The 23,363-nt window shown below is 46.1% G+C and overlaps 1 protein-coding gene across 1 annotated transcript in view; it reads left to right on the top strand.

Annotated features, from left to right (window-relative positions):
* Nucleotides 1-13,921, top strand: part of Lhfpl4 (LHFPL tetraspan subfamily member 4) — a 40,333-nt gene extending 26,412 nt beyond the window's left edge. Inside the window, exons 3-4 of the mRNA XM_038319604.1 lie at nucleotides 9,449-9,685; nucleotides 12,707-13,921. Of these exons, the coding sequence (XP_038175532.1) occupies nucleotides 9,449-9,685; nucleotides 12,707-12,807 (338 nt within the window). The 3' untranslated portion in view covers nucleotides 12,808-13,921. The remainder of the gene's footprint in view (nucleotides 1-9,448; nucleotides 9,686-12,706) is intronic.
* Nucleotides 13,922-23,363: the final 9,442 nt, after the last annotated feature.

Here is a 23,363-nt window from a genome sequence, read left to right on the forward strand (position 1 = left end):
AAGCCAGTCATTTAAGCCTCTGTATCAAGAAACTAGAAACAGTTTAGTAAATTGAATTAGTAATATTCTATGGTATGGATACACTATAATTCATATAACAAGCTCCCTTGTGATAGGCATGTTCACACCGGTGCTGTAAAAATGGCTGTGTAGTCAACCCATTGTATGCATTTCTTTTCTGTACATGTACAGGGGAGTGGGGATGAAGAGAGTGGGGTCAAAGGGAAAAAATGTCCAGCCTACCTTGCAGCTAGATGTAGCCTCAAAAAATAAATAAATAAATAAATAAACAAACTAATTATGGATTTTGGGGTAAGAATATCTAAAGAGGGAATGTTATCTAAGCAATGGGTGTGCCTGTGTTGCAGTTGATGTTGATAACCACTCATTCTACACTGTGGCCACGAGACGTAGATACCACCATTCCTAGGATTGCAAGGCTCAGAGAGCTGAAGGGACTTCCCCAGTGACATATAGCTAACTGCTTTTCCCCTTACTAAATAAAAATAATAGAAAGTTAAAAAGAATATTATTATATATCCCAGAACTAGGTTTTTGTGCGTGATTGAGAAACCCTAAACAATTTTAGCTTAATAATCTAAGCTTCTAGTCTTTCTCTTTTAAGAAAGTTTTATTTTTATTTGTGTGTGCTGTGCAAGCGTGTGTGTGTGTGTGTGTGTGTGTGTGTGTGTGTGCCCGCGCATGCACACGCACGTGCATGTGTTTGTGTTGCCCACAGAACTGGAGTTAATGAAGGTTATAAGTACCTAATGTGGGTATTGAGAACCAAACTCTGATCCTCTGAATAATCAGCAAGCACTCTTAACACTGAGCCATCTCTCCACCCTGATTCTAGACTTGTAGATAAAACAAATGTTCAAAAATTAGGCAACCCAGAACCAGCACAAGAACAACTGGAGTTGTTAGTGACTTTCACTCTCTGCTCCTACACTACTCCTGGGATGTGATTCTTATCTTCATTGTTAAAAATGATTGCATGATCCCTTGCTCTTACATTCATATTCCAAGATGCAGAACAGAGGAAAGCATATTCAAGGGGATGGAGAGGAGGCTCAGTGGTTAAGAGCACTTGCTGTTCTTGCAGAGGACATGGGTTCAGTTCCCAGCACCTACATGGCAGCTCACAACCATCTATTCCAGGGAATTCAATGGCCTCTCCTGATCTCCAAGAGCACTATGTACACAAATGGTGCACATATGTACATGCAGACAAAACACATATACATTAAATTAATTAATTAAAATATTTTAAATACACTCAGGAAGTAGAGGCAGGAGGATTTCTATAAGTTTAAGGCCAGCCTGGTCTAGAAAGTGAGTTCCAGGACAGCATGGATTACACAGAGAAAAGCAAACAAACATAGAATTGTAAATGAGTTTGTTCAAAGATGTAATGAAGTACCTCTCTGGGCTTGAATGCAGGTTTCATCATTCCCAGCTATGTGGCATACAAAAAGAGACTGAGTTCCTCCAGGCCTCAGTTCCCTCATCTGTAAGTGGGGGTCATGTTTTCGTCAATCTCATAGATTAAAAAACTTTATTATTATTGTGTGTACCCATGATATGTACTGTAAATGGAAGATTGCTCATTTGTTCATGGACACCCAGACCCAAATAATCACAGAAACTATATTAATTACAACACTGTTTGGCCTATTACCTCAACATTTTTATTAAGTAACTCTTACATATTAATCCATTTCTATTCGTCTGTGTCCACTGTAAAGTTCTGGCGCATCTTTCTCCTTTGACAGCTGCATGGCATCTCTTTGACTCCTTTCTGCTCTCTATATTTATCCCTGTTTGGATTTCTTGCCTGGCTTTATTTTGCCCTGGCATTGGTTGAAGCAGCTTCTTTATTAATCAATGATAATAAAACATTTTCACAGTATACACAGGAGAATCCCACATCATCTCTTCTTTTCTGTCTAAATAAAAAGAAAGGTTTTGACTTTAACATAGTAATATCACATATAGCAATACAGGTATCAAGCAAGAATTACAATTACAATATTTAGTCCATTTACATTTGGCAAATTAAGGAAACTACTTTATCATCTGTCTTATCTTTATAAGTCTAAAGTTTTATATTTAATTTATCTTTTATCATAACTGAGGAAAACTATAACTGTCTTCAACAATGCAAAGACTCCAGAAGCATATAATATTACCTAAGTAAACAGGAAGTGCACTGTAAGCAACTTTCAAAACTCTAGAATTGACAGACATCTTGCTACCAAAGTTCTTCTGCAACACTGGGGCATCCATTTTCAGGCTACAGGCCCATAGCATCTGGCAGACTTTCCCATGAAGCAGGAAGTTTGAAAGACTGCTGTGCCTGTTTTGGCAGTTTGTCAGTCACTTTCTTTTGTATCCTGCAGAATGTCTAGCAGACTCTTTCATGAAGCAGGAACCCTAAAGGACTGTCTCACCTTCTTTAGGCAAGTTCAGCAGTCATTTTTCTGTGGGTTCTGCATGTCCAGTTCATACAGCATACTGTCAATCAGTCTAGACAAGAGCGGTTTCTTGTCTAAATGACTGTCCTTGTCACATTGAAGGCAAATTCCATAATAAGTTTCTTCAATGTCCATCAACCTCTCTGAAGTAATTGGTGCTGCCAAAAGCAGACATGTCTCACTGTTAACAAAAGTCTAAGTTCTTAAAACATTCTAAATGTCATATTCTGTAAGTCTTTGAAAGGTTTGAAGACTACCTATTCATCTGAAATATATGTCTGTACATCTAGAAAATCTAACTAACATGACTACATGTTTGACTATTATAGATGACTATCTATTAACCTGTATGTCTTAATAATACATTACATTTTTAAATGAGCCAAACACAATACCTTAAACAAGAGCAGGAATACATATACACAGTGTAACAAATCAATTTTAAATTTGTATCAATAAACCAAGATCCATACCAACACCAAGTATTCATCTATATATCATATCCTCCTTTAAATGAAAACAAACATTTATAAGCCATCATTTTAGGAATTTGGGCATAGTTTTCTCTAAACTGCTTTCTGCTGTTTTGGGGGTTAAGTATTTTTAGGGTTTACAGAGACCTTTCTGGGGGGTCTTGTTCCATCAAAACACATTAGTCTTGAAGGAACCCACAGGTTCTCATCTTCTGTGGAAACAAAAGCAGAACCTCTTTTTCAAGGTTACATATCCTTATATTCAAAATACCTTTAAAATAGATAAGTTGGTTTAGCTTAGCAGCACATACAATGAAATGTCACTCTGTAGTTAGCTTATTCACAGTCAAAAAATTGAAAGAAAATACAGTAATACACATAATCTAGACTTGCTGTGAATTTTCCATCTTTACATGACCTTTTTATTAATTTTACTACTTTAATCCATGTCAGTCTGAACTCTTTTACATTACTTTTACTGTCTCTTTAAAGACTTTGTTTTATTTTTAAAAACTATTTACTTCTTTTTATAATTGTCTATACTCTTTTTACTCTCTCTCCCAAGCCTATGTACATTAATCCAACACTGTGACCCATTCAGGGGTATTTTTTTGTTTGAATCTGTCTTTATTGCATATCTATAATCATTTTTTTTTCTGATCAGGAGCACTTTTTTTTTTCTTTTAAAAGCAAAGTGGACATGGCTAGGGCCGACTCCACAGCCTTGCCTGTTGGCTCTTGGTGTGGGAGGTCCTTCTGTCTATGTGTTGCTTTAATTGGTTAATGAATAAAGAAACTGCTTTGGACCTATATCAGGGCAGAACTTAGGTAGGGAAGACAGAACTGAATGCCAGGAGGAAGAAGGTAGAGTCAGAGAGACGCCATGGATACGCCAGAGCCAGACATGCTGAATCTTTGCCGGTAAGCCACTGCCACATGGTGATATACAGATTAATAGAAATGAGTTAAATTAATATAAGAGTTAGCCAATAAGAAGCTAGAGGTAAGGGGCCAAACAATGTTTTAATTAATATAGTTTCTGTGTAGTTATTTTGGTTCTGGGTGGCTGGGATGAACAAGCGCCCTCCCTCTGTTTCAGGCTCTGCTCCATCCAACATGGTAGAGGTACGTCCACTATTTCTGTGAGCCATGCTCACTGCCCCAGCTCCAGGGATTCAGTGGGCCTATTTTACCATTGAGCGACTAGTAGCACACTGCTCATAAACCCCATTTAAGTACAGGACCTCCAGAAAAGTCAGAGCCATTCATGCTACCAACACGAACCAGGAAGCCTTCCCTTAAAGGAGCTACATCTCTGCTTGTAGCCAGCAAACAGAATCTATCTGAAAACAAAAAATGCAGCTACCAAGAGGTACTTGGCTCCCATTTATACGGGTCTAGAAGCCCTCTTATTTTTTCTTAAGATTTCTTTTTTTAGATCTTATGTGGACCCCATGCCCCAGACAAGTGGGCACCATTTTGTAAATGGAGACTGCTCGTTCATTTCCCAGCCACCCAGACCCAAATAATCACACAGAAACTACATTAACTACAATACTGTTTGGCCTATTAGCTCAATATTCTTATTAAGTAACTCTTACATCTTAAATTAACCCATTTCTATTAATCTGTGTATCACCACGAGGCTGTGGTTCCTGGATGTCTTTCTCCTTTGGCAGCTACATGGCATCTCCTTGACTCTGCCTACTTTCTCTATATATCTCTGTTCAAATTTCCTGCCTGACTTTATTCTGCCCTGCCATAGGCTGAAGCAGCTTCTTTATCAACCAATAGTAATAAAGCATATTCACAGCATACGGAGGGGAAACCCACATCAGTGTACGCATGGGCACACATATCGCAGGCTGCAACATACAGGTCAGAAAGCAACTCTGCAGAGTCAGTATTCTCTTCTACCTTTACTAGGGTTCTGGGGATGAGTCTCGGGTCATCAGGCACACACAGTAGGCACCTTTACAAATGTAACCATCTTTCAGGCCTTTAACTTTATTTTTTTATTAAAAATTTCCACCTCCTCCCCACCTCCCCCCTCTACCCCCCCTCTCCTGTCCGAAGAGCTTTAAGGGTTCCCTGCCCTGTGGGAAGTCCAAGTTCCTCCCCCCTCCATCCAGGTCTAGGAAGGTGAGCATCCAAACAGGCTAGGCTCCCACAAAGCCAGTATGTGTAGTAGGATCCAATTCCAGTGCCATTGTCCTTGGCTTTTCAGCAGCCCTCATTGTCCGCCATGTTCTGGGAGTCTGGTTTTATCCCGTGCTTTTTCAGTGCCAGTCCAGCTGGCCTTGGTGAGCTCCGATTAGATCAGCCCCACCATCTCGGTGGGTGGGAGTACCCCTCGCAGTCCTGACTTCCTTGCTCATGTTCTCCCTCTTTCTGCTCCTCATTTGGACCTTGGGTGCTCAGTCCGGTGCACCAATGTGTGGCTCTGTCTCTATTTCCATCCATCGCCAGATGAAGGTTCTATGGTGATATGCAAGATATTCATCAGTATGACTATAGGGTCTGGTCAGGCCTTTAACTTTTTTTATAGGATTAAATGAGATGATGAGAAATGTAGGCGCTTAGCACACTGACATATAGTTCAATGCTCAATGCTGTTTATTTATCTTTGGACATAGGTCTTGCTAGGTAGTCTAGGCTAGCCTCATGCTCATAACCCTCCCTCATTGTCCCCAGTTCTAGGATTATAAGTGTGGGCCCTCATACCCATCTTCAATTGATGTTGTTAAAAACTACTTATTATTACTATTTATTATTGTTGTTATTATTGTTACAGAACTGGGCACTGAAATCAGGGCCTTATGGATGCACTTTATCATTGAGCTACACTCCATGCTGATATTATCAATCTTAATATTTCATAATGCCTCCTGGCTGCCTGCAGAGGGTAATAGTAGACTGTAGAGGAGTCTATGAATGGGGATGCTGTACCCCAGACTGTAGAGTCTATGAATGGGGATGCTGTACCCCAGACTGTAGAGTCTATGAATGGGGATGCTGTATCCCAGACTGTAGAGTCTATGAATGGGGATGCTGTATCCCAGACTGTAGAGTCTATGAATGGCGATGCTGTATCCCAGACTGTAGAGTCTATGAATGGGGATGCTGTACCCCAGACTGTAGAGTCTATGAATGGGGATGCTGTACCCCAGAACCCCCGCCTCTACACCAGTGGTTTTCAGTAAGCAATCATTACTCTCAGGGGATGCTGACCGATATTTGGATGGATTTTAAAACAACAGTACGTGTTTTCCCCTGAGATCTGGTGGGTGGAGATTAGGGAAGGAGCATCTCAGGGTAGACAGGGCAGCCCCTGCCATGAAGTTTCTAGGCTGAAGGTAGAGAACTCTTGCGGCACACTATAATCTGCACATGAGTGTCAGTCTGGGTTGAGAACTCTTGTGGCATGCTACATCCTGCCCCTGGGTATCAGACTTGGGAGCAGCTGGCACTTCCCAAAAGGTGCAGGCCACAGACCACAGTCTTGGAATCCTCATCCTGCAGATGGGTAAGCCTGCTTTGTCTGTGGTGTGCCATTCCCTGAAGGTTGAGATTCCTGGGCAAGGATAACCTATTTTGATCACTTCCCTTCCTCCAGACAAAGAAAAACCATCTCAGCCCGGCTTTTCTCAAGTGGTTTGACTGCTTGTTCCCTCCCATTGCTCGAGAAGTCACCAAGGCTCCAAAGCCATCATCTGATGCTCTGCCAAGCCAAGGAGGCAGGGAGGTTATCTCAGCATTTTCCCATTGCCCCTGATGCTCTGGCCTCTGCCCCCAGTCTGATCCTTTGAGACAGTCTTTCACATATATGGCAATCAGTGGAATGACTTGATTTTATGCTTCCCTTCATGCTGAAGATAGACATCATGTCTGCCTCTGTCTGTGACACACTGCTTCTGTGGGCCCAGTGTGGGGTTAAAGATATCCGAAATTTATTTGTGAAAGGTTCAAAGGAGGGAGGGAGGGAGGGAGGGAGGGAGGGAGAGAGAGAGAGAGAGAGAGAGAGAGAGAGAGAGAGAGAGAGAGAGAGAGAGAGAGAGGAAATGAGAACTCAAAAGCAGCACAGGGGAAAAAATTTTTTACTGAGGTCTCAGTGCCCGTGCTGGGAAGGGGGAGGAAGCTGGAGCTGGGATACAGGAGCGGTTTCCATGGAGATGAGGATGCACCAGGAGTGAGCAAAAACAGACTACAGTGAGGCCAGCCACTCTGGCACCTAGGGAGAGGAAGGTTGGGAAGCAACTGCGGGGAGGGGGTGTGTGTCTGTTCCCTGTCAGCTTCTAACCCTACTCCTGCCTTTCGCTGGAGAATCTGAGCCCAGGGATGGAGAGACAAACGGTATGTAGGGAGACAGACATTAAAGTCTCCTCCTCTTCCTTCTCTTTTTCCTCCTCTTTCTCCTCCTCCCTTCCAATCAATGACAGAGCACCAAAGGGCTTAGTCTCATGCCTACTTTTGGGTTTCAACAATGTCTAACACCAGAATTTAAATGCCCATGGGGGCCTGAAGCTTCCATGGTTAATCTCCAGCTCCTGTTGCCCCCTGGGGAGTAGGGGTCTGCACTTGAATTTTTATCTGCATGCCTAGGTATATCTTCAGACTATTTAATCCTCTAGCTTGCCTGGCTTGGTTCTGCTGTAGAGCAGAGTATTTCCTTTATGCCCATCAAGGGGGTGGGATTATTGTCTTGGAAACTGAAGGCAGCTCCAGTAGAAAGAGAGGTTGATGACAGTGTTGTTGGGAACATTACATCAGACATGGAGGATGGGTGTGGGATGGAATCCAAGTTTCAGAACTCTGGGGAGGGAGGAGCCTGGCACTTAGGGAGCACTCCTTTGTACTGGAGCTGGGGGAAGGAGTGTCAAGGCTCTTGCCCCTCTCCCACTGTGGGGGCTGGATGGGCCACATATAGTGACAGACTGAGAACAACCAAACCTTGTCAATGCTGTCATCTAATATCCAGGTCGAGCCTGGAGGTGTCAAGGGTCACACAACTCAAACAGCTCTGCACAAGCTGCAAACTTAATCCTCTTGGGGGGGGGGTGGAACTGAGCAGACCAAGCCTTCCCAGTGGCCTACTGAACCTGAAGCCTCTGATTGGCCTGCTATGGGGCCTGCGCCGCTCTCCTAGTCAATCACCATTACCAAAGGAATGCAGCGAGATGATTGGCTCAGACTTGCCCCACCCCCTCCCAACCTAGGCTGGTGAGAGCTTGGTAGAGTAACCCAAGTGAGTGGGTTGGACAAGGGAGCTATTTAACACGGCCATCTTGACCCACCCTTTCTACTTTATCTGTCTCACCTCACCTGAAACCTATTGCATTATTTCCTCATTTGTGTGATTATTATTTTTGTTATGACTAATGTTTTTGGTGTGTGTGTGTGTGTGTGTGTGTGTGTGTGTGTGTTTTGAGATGGTGTCATGTTGGCTAAACTGGCTTTATAACTGTGTAGCTAACGATGGCCCTGAATTAGTTTATGAGTGTGAGTATTTTGCCTGCTTGTGTGCATGTGTACCGCATGAGTACAGTTTCTATGGAGGCCGGAAGAGGGTGTCAGATTTCCTGGAATTGAAGTAACAGACAGTTGCAAACTGCCTAGTAAGTGCTGGGAACTGAACCGGGATCCTCTGCAAGAGCAGCCAGCGCTTGTTAGGACGAGTTCTGATATCAGCAGTAGCATTATGTGGGAGCTGCTGTGAAAAGCACTTAGAGGCTCCCTGTCATCTTTACCGTCATTTGGTGGTACTCTTAATCACCCCTGTTTTACGGATTTGGAGACTGAAGCACAAAGACAGAGGAAATGAGGCCCACAAACATTGCAGAGAGCTGGGCCAGCAGTTGAGTCCTTACCATTGTGCTGCAGCCCTTCTCTCTCCCATACAAGCTTCAAGAAACACAGACCTGGGTGCCTCCCTGAGCTCTGCTCTAATGCCCAGCACACACTAGACCCTCAGCAATGAGTGACCAAGTTAGCACCTTGCTAAATGTCCCTGGAGCACCATGGCTCCCATTCTACAGAAGGACTAGCCGAGGAGGTAGCCGAGGACCTCCCATCTCCCAGACACAGCTGGAGGGAGGGAAGCTCTACTGTCACCCTTTGCTGCCTGCAGAGCGTCTTTGAATGAATGCAAAGTGATTGTCAGTGAACCACTGTCGAATGAATAACAAAAGAAAAACTAAACCAAAGCCAGACTCACAAAAACTGAAGTGCTGAGGATGGGTAAGAATAAGAGGAACCCAGAGGATGTCAGGGGATGTGGCCTGGCTTTGGTATTTTCTTATTCCTTTAAGGCCGGGTTAGGCAGGAGAGGTCAAGGGTCCCAGTTACTGTATTTTCAGTTACCAAGTGATCAGATTGCTAGATGGGGCTGGGGAATCCTCAGGACTCAGTCCCCTTCCACCTCCTCGCTTTTAGGAAGTAATAATGCCTTCTCTTTCTTCCTGACCCGACTTCGGTGTGGACCCGCTCCCCCATGCCCAGCTCTGTGCCTCGTATTGGGCTGCATGATCTTCCCCGATGGCTGGGACGCCGAGACCATCCGGGACATGTGCGGGGCCAAGACGGGGAAGTACTCCCTGGGGGACTGTTCGGTGCGCTGGGCGTACATTCTGGCCATCATCGGGATCCTCAACGCGCTCATCCTGTCCTTCCTCGCCTTTGTGCTGGGCAACCGGCAGACTGACCTGCTGCAGGAGGAGCTCAAACAGGAGAACAAAGGTATGTGCCCGGACCTGAGGGTAAGGCCCGCTCGGGGGCGGGGCAGGTCAATCGTAGATAAACATTTAAAAATGAAGCAAAAATTACACCCAGAGGGTTGGAGAGATGGCTTGGCTGTGAAGAGCAGTGGCTGCTCTTCCAGAAGAGCTGGGCTGATTCTCGGCCACATAAGGGGCTTTAACTCCAGTTTACCGCCCTCTTCTGGACTCCTCTGGCACTGCACACACAATGCACACATGCATCTCAAGCAAAAACACCCATACACGTACAATAAAAACTTAAAAAATGATTTAAAAAGTTACACATAGGGACTATTAAGATGGTTCAACAGGTAAAGGCACCTGCTACCAAGCTTAATGACTGAGTTTGATCCCCAGGACCTACACAGTGGTAGGAGACTCCCAAAAACTGTTCTCCAGCTTAGACACACACAGCCACCCTGAAGATAATTAGAGAACAGGAATTGAAGTTCAGAGGTTGTGGGCATCATCCTATGCCCCGTGGCTGTGACTGTGAAGTGACAGAGCGGTGTGTTTTATTAGGCCCTATAATATGTGTTTATAATATATTTAATAATTTATAAAACTTAATATATTCAAATGTATAAGAAATATGTTTATTAAAGTCAAAGAACTAATGGGGCTGGAGAGGTAGCTCAGTAGTTAAAGGCACTTGCAGCTCTTTCAGAGGACTTGTGTTTGGTTCCCAGCACCCATGTTGTGGCTCCAGCTCCTGGTGGCCAGTGCCCTCTTCTGGCTGCCATAGGCATCTGTCTGAACGCACGTGGCTTACACTAGCATATACACACATAAATAAATACATGATAAATACAGACTATAGGGGGTGGTTATCAGGTTGGGTCTGAAGAAGAAGGATCTGGGCCATGAGATCAGAGCTTGTAGTATATGCAAATTACCAATGGTCACAGCTTTGATATGGAATGGTGGCCATTCACAAATTCATTACACCATGTTGTATAATTGGTGCATATTAATGCACCGATATTGTATATTGGTTGTATATTGTGCATATTGATGACAATAATACAACAAAGAAACTATTCAGGGCCATTGAGATGGATTGCTATGAAAACCTCATAACCCCACTTTGATGCCCAGGACCGACTCCCACAGGCTGTGCTCTGACCTCCACACACTCTCACACAAACACAGATAACAAATTTCACTTAATTAAAAAGAGCGCACAAGCTGAATGACGGTTTATTTAATTCTTCTTCCTGTAGGGAGGGTCCAAGGTTTCCTGCTGCTGCTACTGGGATATCTTTGTTCTGCCTTAACACACTCATGTCCAAGTGTGTTCTTGGGGTCTCCAGAAGTGAAATGTAATGACAGTACCAGATAATCAAAGGGCTGAAGCCAAGCAGGGTCTTCTGACGCTGATGTCAGCCTACCCCTAGTGCCCAGAGAAGCGTTATTATGGCGAACGTTTGTGTGTATGGCCACACAGTCCTTAGACTGAGATCCAGAGTAGTGGCTTCCACAGTCCGGTCTATGTTTAGCAAAGCCATTCACTATAGTCATTTCTTGCGGGTCTGGCTCACCATACAATGGGATTAGATGAGATAATGTATGCTGCCCCATATCCACTCATCTGGCAGGGGCCCTCTTGTGCTTGAAGTCTTGAGTGGTGAGCGCAGATTATAGCGAAACCAGGTTGCTTCACCTCAAGCTTCAGTTTCCCGTGCTTCATACAAGCGGGGTGATAAGAATAGATCCGTCTCCCAGGACGGACTTTTGAGGGGAAAGTTTGTGCCTGCAAAGTGGCCACCAAGGGCTGACACTTTGCTCAAAGCGGTCAGACCTCACAGGCCTCTGCAGGCAGGCATCACGATCGCTGTTTTACAGAGGAGAACACAAGACCCCCAGCGGATGAGCGTGTGGAGAGTTGGGAGCTTGCCCAAAGTCCTCGAAGTGCAGTCCAGAGCCAAAGCTCACCCCGGCAGTCACACTACCTGTCTCAGCCCAGCGAGACTAGGTCCTTCTTGTCCCCAGTTTCAATACCTAGGACCATAAGAGCTCCCACAGATCCCTCCCACCGGGTAGTTTCTTTGGTCTTGGTTTGAGGTCAGGACCTGCCCCCTGGTGGTAATTCCCAGAAGTGCAAGACCAACCTATCTGGGCATTGATAGGTGTAACCAGCAACGAATGGGTCCACCCAGTGTCTCTCTCCTGTCTCCTGATGGCTCTCTCACAAGTTCATTTACTTTTCAGACATGGCCTTTTGGGGTAGACTAGAATACCCTAGAACTCATTGTGTAGCCCAGGGAGTCTCCCCAGCCTGTGGCAAGTCTTTGCAGCTCACTCTTTTTTTTTTTTTTTTTTTTTTTTTTTTGGTTTTTTTCCGAGACAGGGTTTCTCTGCAGCTTTAGAAAGCCTGTCCTGGAGCTAGCTCTTGTAGACCAGGCTGGTCTCGAACTCACAGAGATCCGCCTGCCTCTGCCTCCCGAGTGCTGGGATTAAAGGCGTGCGCCACCACCGCCCGGCTGCAGCTCACTCTTAAACAAGATCTGGGAGGTCAATCATAGTGGTGTACACCTGTAATCTTCATACCCTGGAGGCAGAGACAGGAGAATCAGGAGGCCAAGGCTAGCCTCTGCTACCCTGTAAGTTCCAAGCCGGCCTAGGTTATAGACAGTCTCCCCCTCCCCCACCCCGCACCGGAAATTCCCTTTGCGGGTAATACAGGAAGTGACCTGCTTTCTTCAATGCCAAGAAGTCTCCAGCCTTCACTGGTGCATGAAGTTGGACTTTCAAGCTCAGTTCTGAGCCAAAGGAAAAGCTAAACTACGCCACCACTGTTTCCTGGGTGCCAAATACTTGCATGGTCGCTCTTTGGAACCTTTAGCATGACCCTGTGAAGTCGGAGGTTGAATAGGGTGCTGGCTTCCCCGCCAGCCAACAACTTGGTTGTAGTCCTTCTTTACCCACTGCTGTTTTGGGGAGTGGCCGAGGGGACAGCTGTGACCTGACAGTCTCTAACATTCTCTCTTCTCTCCCTCAGATTTTGTAGGCACTACAGTCAGTTCGGTGTTGCGGCCAGGAGGTGATGTCTCCGGATGGGGAGTCCTGCCATGCCCTGTTGCTCACACACAGGGACCCTGAGAGCCAGGACTGTAGCCCAGGAGTTGGCCCGATCTCAGCATCTTTCGTCTGCTGCCCTCTCGTTCCTGCGGTCAAGCTCCGGACCCCAATCTCTGACTGCACACAACTCCAGACTTTGAAGAGAGGCGGGGGTGGGGTGGCAGCCTGGCTGAAGGCAGAGGCCCTTGAGATCCTGAGGGAGCCTCATTCTAGTCCTGCCTCCTAAGGGAGCCTGGCTCTCCCTCTCTGGTCCTTCGGTTTCCTTCTCTCCTGTGTAGACTAGCTGGAGGTCCCTGAGGACCCCCGGGAAAGGAAGCTCTGCAGGGCGGGCTCCTCAGACCCCTTCAGTCTGAAAGGCTGCCTGCTGCGTCCTTGCCTCCCCAGTCCTGGTCTCCTAAAGAGACTCCTTCAAGACACTGCCCCAGGAGGGCCAGACTTTTTCCTACTTTATTTTTATTTGCTGATGATGGTCCCACCACATCTGCCACAAAGCTCCAGGTGCCACCAGCCCCACCCACGGGGCCTCTTCTGACTCCCTCATTCAAGCCTGCACCCAGCTCTCAAAGGAACCGAAGCCGTGCTGAGGGAGAAAAGATAGGGTCTTCCTTCCCACTGCTGGTAATCCCTCATCACCTCAGAGTCTGAGGGGAGAAACAGGCTCTGGAGGCTGTGGGAGGAGGCAGCTGATCACCGCAGCTGGAGTTTGCCAGTTTCCCAGCCTGGGACTGGCCTGGCCCCTTCTCTACCAGGATAGCTCATCAGTGACTGAGCCCTTGACTCTGGCCTGTTTTGTACAGCATAGACTTCTCGGGCCCATTGTCAGGGTCGGTGGCTGTGGAGAGGGGGCTCAGAGGTGGAGTTAGGGGATCCTCTCTCCTCTCGCTTCCTACACCTCGGACATCTGCCAAAGGCAGGGACTGTCTTGCGTCTTTGATACTTTTCTGCCTAACTTGAACTTGCAGGTCACCTCTGAACAGGGTACCCTTGTCCCCATCCCAGGCCCTGTTACCCTGTCCCTGACTCTTTCTCCTCCTTGCCCACTCTCGCCTTGTGATATGCCCAGGGTCTGCAACCTCATGGGCAGTGCTTGGAACTGAGGTGTGTGTGTGTGTGTGCGTGCGTGTGTGTGTGTGTGTGTGTGAGTGTGTGTTTGTGTGCACACGTGCATATGTACATGTATGCATGTGTGTGTGTTAGGGAGGGGCAGATGAGAAGATCTCTCTTCTTCTCTCACCATGGGGGCTCCTCCCTCCTCCCATTAGCAGAGAGAAAATGAGGGAGATTCCAGGTGTTTTTTGGACCATCCTTGGTTACCTTATAGACCTGGTGGCATAGCCATCTCATCACTGACAAGCCTTCTGTCCCTAGTGGAGGGATGGCATACTAGCTTCATCTAGCATAATGCCTCCTGGGGCATGGCCTGCTACGTGGTCCCTGTGTTGAGGAGTAGGTGGCCCCTATCATCACTTCCGTGTGTCACGTGGGCCTCAGCCAGAGTTGGAAGGGTGGTAGTCCACATATTTGCTGTCCTTGTGTTCACTTTCGTAGGACTTGGAGCTGAGAGTTAGGATTTGTGAGCAAGACCCACGACCCAAGGCTGCCCCATTCAGACCCTGACTGGAATCTGATGCTGGCTTCTGGAAGGATTCCTGATACCTGGCATTTTCCAGACTGCATCTCCACTTTTCCTCCTCTTTCTTCCAGGACAGATACCTCCTCCCGAGCTTTGGTGATTGCCCTGTGTCCCCTGCACACACTTGTTCCCATCTAGTCCCTTCCTGGAGCCCCAGCTGTCTTCTGCAGGTGGCCAGGAGACTGGGAATGGATGGGGTGGGGCTTGTATGAAGGAGAAGGGAGCAGGAGTCAGTCCCTCATATTCAAACCAGAAGATAGGGGGGCAAGGTAGTGACAACAGGGGCCAGGAGTGGGTGACAGATTGGGAACTAGGCAGGGAGGAAGCAGGAGCAGAGCCAGAGAAGCAAAATGAGATGGGAGACAGGCATGGCGAGGGAGGGGCTGTGTGATGCAGGAGTTAAGCAGGGATCTAGAGAGACACACACAGTTGGGGAAGAGAAGAATTGGAGAGGGGTTTCCGTGGATTAGCGGGCAGTGGGTGAAGAGGAACAGGAAGTGGGAGATGGAGGTGTGGTTCACAGTGGGCAAGAATAAAATGTAGAGAAGAGGGTCGGCAGGAGGAGGGGGAAGAAGAAATGCTGGAGGTGGGGTGAGGAGGGCAACCATGTGGGTGCTTGAAGACTGTTCCCCTAAGGACACCTGCTGTCCAAGCCCCTGCCCCATGCTTTGGTGGACAGGCTAGAAATGACTCCATGGAGGTCAAGGGACTGGAGGTCTGTGGTCCAAGCAGTTTTGTTCCTTTGTGGAGGAGAGAGAGAGACTGTGTGTGTCTGTGTGTGCGAGCGCACGTGTGTGTGTGAGAGTGTGTGTGTGTGTGTGTGCGCGCGCGCGCGCGCGCGAGCAGCCCAGGTTGTGTCAGCAGTAGGGTAACCACACAGGGGAGGAAGGAAACTAATTCCTTTTGGGGAGCCGTCTAACAGTGTTCCCATCCATACCGTAGCCAACCGGCTATTGCCCAGCAATTTGAGATCCATTGTGGAGTTTCAGGCTGGTGGGCTGAAGTCTGCAGGAGCCCCAGGGTAGCACGGGGAAAGAAGAGAGGTAGCAGTGTGGACCAAGTTGCGGTCTTGAAGACTGAGAAGCGGTAGGGACAGGGAGAATGGATGCTTCATCCAAGAGCTCAGGTGGGGCTCTGGCCGATCTGGCAGTTGGAGCAGCACAGTTAGGGCAGGTGAGCCAGTGTTGGCCTTTGGGAAGGGACAGGCTAGGGAGGTCGATATCTCTGCTTCTGATCACCAACTAAGAGCTTCCTGACTTTAGGTCATTAAAAGTCCTCAGCCAGCTGTGGCTGGACAGGGACGCTGGTGTTTCTTTCCTGTTTCTGACTTTCTTTGCTCCTGGCAGAGAGTGAAGAAAGCAGCCATAACCTCGAGGGGGTCTGGTCTCTGATTCAAAACACTGGTTAGACTGGTCCTTGGGGCTGTGACAAGTAGAACTCACCTCTCAGAGGACCACAGTATGGAGGAGAGCCTTCCAAGGGCGTCCAGATGTGGGGAAGATTGACATCTTTTTGGGGCCCACAAAGCCAAGATGACGGCTGGCAGCTGGAGCTCTGGGGAAGGAGCCCAGAAATAAGAGTCCCCCTTGAGCACAGAGGGCACTAGGCCTTCTCCAGCTTCCGGTGTGGAAAAGGGAAACCCTCTTTTTGGAGGGGCAGGGCTCCTTCTAGTACAAGAAGTTTCTATGGGTTCTTGCCTGGCTCAGTCAGAGCTAGGGTAGGACTGGAGTTTTCCTGAGAAAGTGATCAGGAGCGGCCAGCCCTCCCTAAGACTCCGACAGCCCTCCGAGGCCCCGTGCTGGGTGTTAGGATAGATTGGTGTTGTCTACACCCCATTAGTAAGTTCTGTCTTGACTGTGTCCTTGATGTTCATTGTCCAATTTGGTAACATTTCTTTTGGTCCTGACCCCTTCTGCTGCTGCTGGATCTGAGCTTCAGTGCAGGTGGAATGATGTTCAAATAAAGACACAATTTATATCACCCATGCTGGCTGCTGCTCCTGAATCAAGACCCAGGGCCTCATGAGTGGGATACAGCCCAACCTTTTGTATCAATGGCTGCAAATTCATGGAGCCCCAGTGCTCACTGTGACTTAATGACAGTTTCTGTCACAACAGCCTTAAAAAAGTTGGGCCTAGTGGGGCATGCCACTCAAAAGGGCATGCCAATCTCAGCACTCGAAAGACTGGAGCAGGAGGATTGTAAAAATCAAAGCCACACCAGGCTACGTGAAGAGATCTAGTCTCAAGAACGAAAAAAAGTCTAGGCATTTCCAGAACATGGCCGGAGGTGCCATGTCTGTCTGTCCGTCTGCACTGTCACTTCAGTCCTCGCTCCCATCCTCCAGAATCCCCCACAGTGGTCTGGGTGGATGTGGAGGGATGGCTCAGCAGCGACGAGCGCTCTCTTGTAGAGGACCTGGGTTCAATTCCCATCACCCCTGTGCACCTGCAACTCTTGCTCCCGGAGAGCTGATGCCCTCTCCTTGTCTCCATGGACACTGCATATACTTGACATCAGCACATACATACATGTAGACAAAACACCCTTGCATGTAAAATTAAAATTAAAAAAAAATTAAAAGTCAGGATTGTGGCACAGGCCATTAATAAACCCTGCACTCAGGAGGCAGAGGCAGGTGGATCTCTGTGAATTTGGCACTAGCCTGGTCTATATAACAAATTCCAGACCAGCCAGGGCTACATAGTGAGAGCATGTTGAGAGAGAGAGAGAGAGGAGAGAGAGAGAGAGAGAGAGAGAGAGAGAGAGAGAGAGAGACAGACAGAGAGACAGAGACAGAGACAGACAGAGACAGAGAGAGAGAAAGGAAGGAAGGAGGGGGGAGGGGAAAAGGGAGGAGGAGGGAGAGGAGGAAGAAAGAACATTTAAAAAGGAAAACCCAATACATTAGTTATCTCCTGGTTCAAGGGGCTGCTGGTGCTCCAGGCTATAAGCCACTGAAGCCGCCAAGGACTGAGTCGGCTGGCACACATAGCTGAACCAGGCTGGGAACGTTAGTTGGGCATGCTACCAACCCTCGTAGAACTGGGGTTCTGTGACAAGAGGCACTGGCAGCCTGTGTACACTCCTGTGGAACAGCCTTGATTCTGTCCTCAGGACCTACAACAACCAAGGCTCCACTTTGGTTGTGTGCCTGTGGGGACTTGGAGAAGTCAGATTAGCTCTTTCTAGAACAACACGGAGACAAGGGAAAAAGTAAAAGTCCTCACTGAAGAGACAAGAACTGCACCGTTAACCACATTGCAGGAAATGGTAAGGCGATTAGGGAATGAAAGCCGTTAGGCACAGTGGACCACACATCGTAACAAGCACCCTAAGAGTGCATCTGGATGTGGAGATGAACATGCCAAAACACGGTGGACTCTGCTAACAGCCAGGTATTTGTGGGTGCTCTGAGGGAAGGCACCTTACATGACTTCTGATGGAATGAGTGGATTCGGGTGAAGTTCTGTTGTGTGGGAACAAGAGCAGGACAGGCCACAGTGGGAGAGAAGGCAGCTTGAGAGACAGGTGGGCAGGGCATATCCCTGAGAGACTGAAAGCATTGCTGGAAAGTTGAAGCACAGCCTGTGAGGTGTGGAGGGGTCAGATATAAACCTGGGGTTAAGCTCAGACTCACGAACAGTGGGAGATTGCTTAATTATTGGAGGGCAAATAGATCAGGATCTACCTGAGTATCCCTGGCTGACCTGGAACTCACTATGTGGACCAGGCTGACCTGGAACTTGGAGATCCGCTTGCCTCTGCCTCCCAAGTACAAAAATTAAAGGTGTGCACCAGCACCCCTGGCAAGAATTGCTTGTTTGTGAGACTGGGTTCGGGTGTGTAGCCAGGGCTAGGCTGAACTCAAAGTAGTTTTTCCACCTCAGCTCCTAAATGCTGGGATTATAGGTGAACACCAATGTATTAGTTACTTTCCAACTGTGCAAAAACAGTGGGGTCAAGGCAACTTGCACAAGAGTGCATTTGGGGCTTAAGGCTCCAGAGGGTTGAAGTCCACGTTGGCGGGAGTCCAGAGCCGTATCTAAGGATGTAGACCTTGAACTGCAAGCTGGACACAGGACACAAGAGGACTGGCGTGAATTGTTTGAGACCTTCAACACACCACCTGTATCCTCTCCAAACAGCCGCCAACTGGGGACCAAGTACTCAAATAGCTAAGACTTACAGGGGACGCCCCACCCAAGCCACCACAGCCACCATGTCTGGTTCACAGAAGTGTTTTCAACAGGGCTGACATTTCAGGGAGGTCACTTTGGTTGTGGTGATCACGAATGGATCCAAAGGAGATAGTTTGGGAGGCTAGAGAGCTGGCTCAGTGGTGAGCAGAGAACTGGTTGTGCTTCCAGAGGACCAGTACACACTCAGCTGCTCACAAGTAACCACCTGTAACTCCAGTCCCAACACGGACACACACGCATACATGCGGACAAAACACTCATACCCATACAACAAAATAATACATTAAAGAGTAAATTTAGAAATATTTTTTAAAATAAAAAATTTAGGGCTTCTAGAGTGGCTCAGTAGTTAAGAACACTAATTGCTCTTCCAGAAGACCTGGGTCCAATGCCTAGTAGCCTCATGGCAGCTCACAACTCTGTAGGTTATAGGGGTCTGACAACCCCACACAGACATACACAAAACACAAATGCACATTAAATAAAAATAGATAAGTTTTTTGAAAAAATAATAAAAATAAATTTTTAAAAAGAAAGCATGTTTTGGCTTGAGAGATGACTCTGGGTAAAGGCATCTGCAGTCAAGCCCGGTGACCCATGTTGGAGCCCTCAGACTAACATAATAGGAGAGAAGCACCTCCCAGAAGTTGTCATGTAACTGCCACATGCGCACTGTGGCACACGTCTCCAACAAACAAACAAATAAATGTAATTTTTTAAAATTATAATTTTTTTCTTTTGATTTTTTCAAGACAGGGTTTCTCTGTAGCTTTGGAGCCTGTCCTGGAACTAGCTCTCGTAGACCAGACTGGCATCCAACTCACAGAGATCCTCCTGTCTCTGCCTCCCAAGTGCTAGGATTAAAGGTGTGTGCCACCACCACCCAGCTAAAAATATAATTTCTTTATTGAGTCCTGGGGATTTCACCCCAGTTTGGATGCATCTTAATTCTGCTCACTTTCCAGTTGTAGTGATGGGAGCAGCAGGCTGCATTCCCACCCGGCTCCCGGCCGCCTGGCTAGCTTATGCCCTGAAATAACAACACACAAATTGTATTCATTTAAACACTGCCTGGCACATTAGCTCTAGCCTCTTACTGGCTAACTCTCTGATGGAGGCTTCCCATTAGCTAATAAAGAAACTGCCTGGCCCATTTGATAGACCGCCCCTTAGGTGGGTGGAGTAGATAGAACAGGAAGAGGAAGTGAGGTAGAAGGATCAGTAAGATGCTACGCCTCTCCTAAGTTAGACAGACTGCCATGCCTCTGCTCAGAGAGAAGCCAGACGCCATGAAGCTTCAGCCCAAGATGGATGTATGCTAGAAACTAAACGGTAAGGCACCCCTTCGTGGTGCTACACAGATTATTAGATATGGGTTAATCAAGATGTGAGTAAGAGGCTGAAAATAATGGGACAGGCAGTGTTTAAAAGAATACAATTTGTGTGTTGTTATTTCACGTGTAAAGCTAAACATGGCAGGAGCAGGGTGGCGGGAATCCAGCCCACAGCTCCCCACTACAGAATGGCGCCCACGTGGATAACTGAATCCACAGAAAGCTTGAGAAAGCTTGGGAAATACTAGAGTAAAGCATGTTTTTTCGGTAACAGCAATTTCTCGGGTCTGAGCAAGCGCTCTCATCTAAGAGAGGCTTCCTGACTCAGCTTCAGCTGCAAAACCCTGCAGCTCATTAAGAGGTCCTGCTACAAAACACTTAAACGGTGTTGATGAAAAGCTTTTCAGTTTTCAGCTGTAGCAGGAAAAAAGTTTGTGCTGTTTTTAAAATGCCGGCTTTCTGGGCCATCCTGCCAGGGCAAACTCTGACTCTTTCAAGCAGGCGGTCCTGACTATGGAGCTTTTGAGTGTTGTTTAACACTGTTGCAGCTTGCTTGCTGGCAGGGACCTTGAACTGCCAAAGAGTTGTGGTACCTCTGCCATGAGGCTGGAAAGCTAAGGAATGAGCTGGATCTAGCCGCCAAAGTCACGGCTTTAGTCCTACTGATATTGTTTGGTAAAGTAAAGACTCATGTAGTCAGAAAGAGAGATATACAGTAAAAGAAAAATTCAAAGTCAAAGAAAATGTCTAAGTGGTTTACACCGTGTTAAAATATATGCAGGCTAAGGTTAAAGTTCTTAAAAGTAAAAAAAAAAAGAAAAAGAAAAAGAAAAAAAAGGAAGTAGTTTGTTGTGGTGGTACACACCTTTAATCCCAACACTTGGGAGGCAGAGGTAGATTGACCTCTGTGACTTCAAGGTGTGGCAGCACACACCTTTAATCCCAATGTCTGGGAGGCAGAGACAGACAGATCTCTGTGAGTTCTAGGTGTGGTAGCATACGCCTTTAATCCCAGCACTTGGGTTGCAAAGGCAAGTGGATCTCTGAGAGTTCAAGGACAACCTGGTCTACAGAGTTATTCCAGGACAAAGATATACAGAGAACCTGTCTCAAAAAGTAAAAGCAAAAATAAACGAAATAGAGGTTAAAATAAAGCCGCACAAAGATGGAAAATACACAGATAATCTTGATACTGTATGCTATTATGCTCTCTTTGAATTGTTTGAATGCTGAGGAAGAAGCAACAGCTGCTAAAAGATATTTGTTTATAAATGCTGCTGAACTAATACAACATAGATATTTTGAAAATACCTTGACTTCAGAATTTGGATCTAAGGATATGATACTTTGGAAAAGAGATGCTTCTTTTGTTTTTACAGAAAATGAGACCGTGTGGATTGCTTCTATCCCAATGTGGTATGATAGACCACGCCCTCCCGAAAGGTTGCTGTGAACACCTTCAGAAAATTACTTCACCCAACTGATGACTGAGATGAACCTGGCACACAGTTTACACCATAGAAGATCAGATTAACAGTGCCCCCATTCAGCAGGAAGCAGTTTGGAGAGAAATAACTGCGCCCATATTCCCAAATATTGTTTATAAATGTTTCTTTTTACATTTAAAGGGGGAGATGATATAGATATAAATAAGTTGGATTGTTGTGAATCTTGGTTAATGATATTAAGGTCAATCTTGTTATATGTATTTCTGATCTTGATTAAGGTATTGTGATTGTGTAGTTCTTTTAAAAATGTAATGTATAATTAGGAAATATAGGTTGTTAATGGATAATTGTCGATAATAGTAAAGCTTATAGTCATGTTAGTTAGATTTTCTAGATATATAGAGATATATTTTAGTTAGATAGGCATTCTTAATATCTTTCAAAGACTACAGAATATTCCACTTAAATGTTTTAATAACTTAAGGCTTTTCATGACAATGAGACAAATCTGCTCCTGGCAGCACTAGCTACTTCAAGAGGAAAATGGGCATCGAAGAGGATCCTTATGGAGTTTGATAGCCATTGGGCAAGAAACTGCTCTTGCTTGGACTCTTGCATAAACTGGACACAGAGAGGAATGCTGAACTTGCCTAAATGTGAGATGATTCTTTGGGGTTCCTGACTCATGAAAGAGTCTGCGAGACATTCTGCAGGACACAGCAGATACTGACTGAACTGCCTTTGAAATTTCCTGCTTCATGGAAATGTCTCTGGATACTATGGGCCTGAAGGCTGAAGATGGATGCCCCAACAGTACAAAAGAACTTTGGGTGACTGTCCAGGCAGCGAGATGTCTCTATCATTTCTAGAGTTTGGAAATTGCATATTTCTTATTTACTTAGGTAATAATGTGTCCTTCTGGAGTCTTTGATGGAGCTGAAGAAGAATAGATAGATTAGTTATAGTTGTTTTCCTTTGTTATGATAAAAGATAAAGTAGATATAAATATTGTAACTGTAATTTTTGCATGATAACTGTTTTGTTATATGTAATTTTACTATGTTAAACTTAAAGCCTTTCTTTTTTGCTTAAACAGAAAAAGGGGAAATGATGGAGGCTTCCCATTAGCTAATAAAGAAACTGCCTGGCCCATTTGATAGACCGCCCCTTAGGTGGGTGGAGTAGATAGAACAGGAAGAGGAAGTGAGGTAGAAGGATCAGTAAGATGCTACGCCTCTCCTAAGTTAGACAGACTGCCATGCCTCTGCTCAGAGAGAAGCCAGACGCCATGAAGCTTCAGCCCAAGATGGATGTATGCTAGAAACTAAACGGTAAGGCACCCCTTCGTGGTGCTACACAGATTATTAGATATGGGTTAATCAAGATGTGAGTAAGAGGCTGAAAATAATGGGACAGGCAGTGTTTAAAAGAATACAATTTGTGTGTTGTTATTTCGGGGCATAAGGTAGACAGGCAGGTGGGAATGCAACCCACAGCTCCTCACTACAACTCTCAAATCTTGCTTAACCCATTTCTAATAATCTGTGTAGCACAACAAGGTGGTGGCTTACCGGGAAAGATTCAGCATGTCTGACCTGGTGGCTGGCTTCATGGCAACTGCCCCAGAGAGGAGAGGCATGACGATTGCCTCACTTCCCTCTTCCTCCCAGCATTCTGTTCTGTCTTCCCTGCCTACCTATATTCTGACCTATCAGGCCAAGCAGTTTTCTTTATTAATTAACCAATGAAATAAACACAAAACAGAAGACCCTCCCACATCATTTCCCCTTTTTCTGTTTAAACAACAAAAAAAGAAGGCTTTAACTTTAACATAGCAAAATTACATATAACAAAACAGTTATCAAGTAAAAATTACAGTTACAATATTTATATCTATTTTATCTTTTATCATACAAAGGAAAACAACTATAACTACCTATCTATTCTTCAACTCCATCAA

The sequence above is a fragment of the Arvicola amphibius genome, chromosome 2 (assembly GCF_903992535.2).
Source record: "Arvicola amphibius chromosome 2, mArvAmp1.2, whole genome shotgun sequence".
NCBI lineage: Eukaryota > Metazoa > Chordata > Mammalia > Rodentia > Cricetidae > Arvicola > Arvicola amphibius.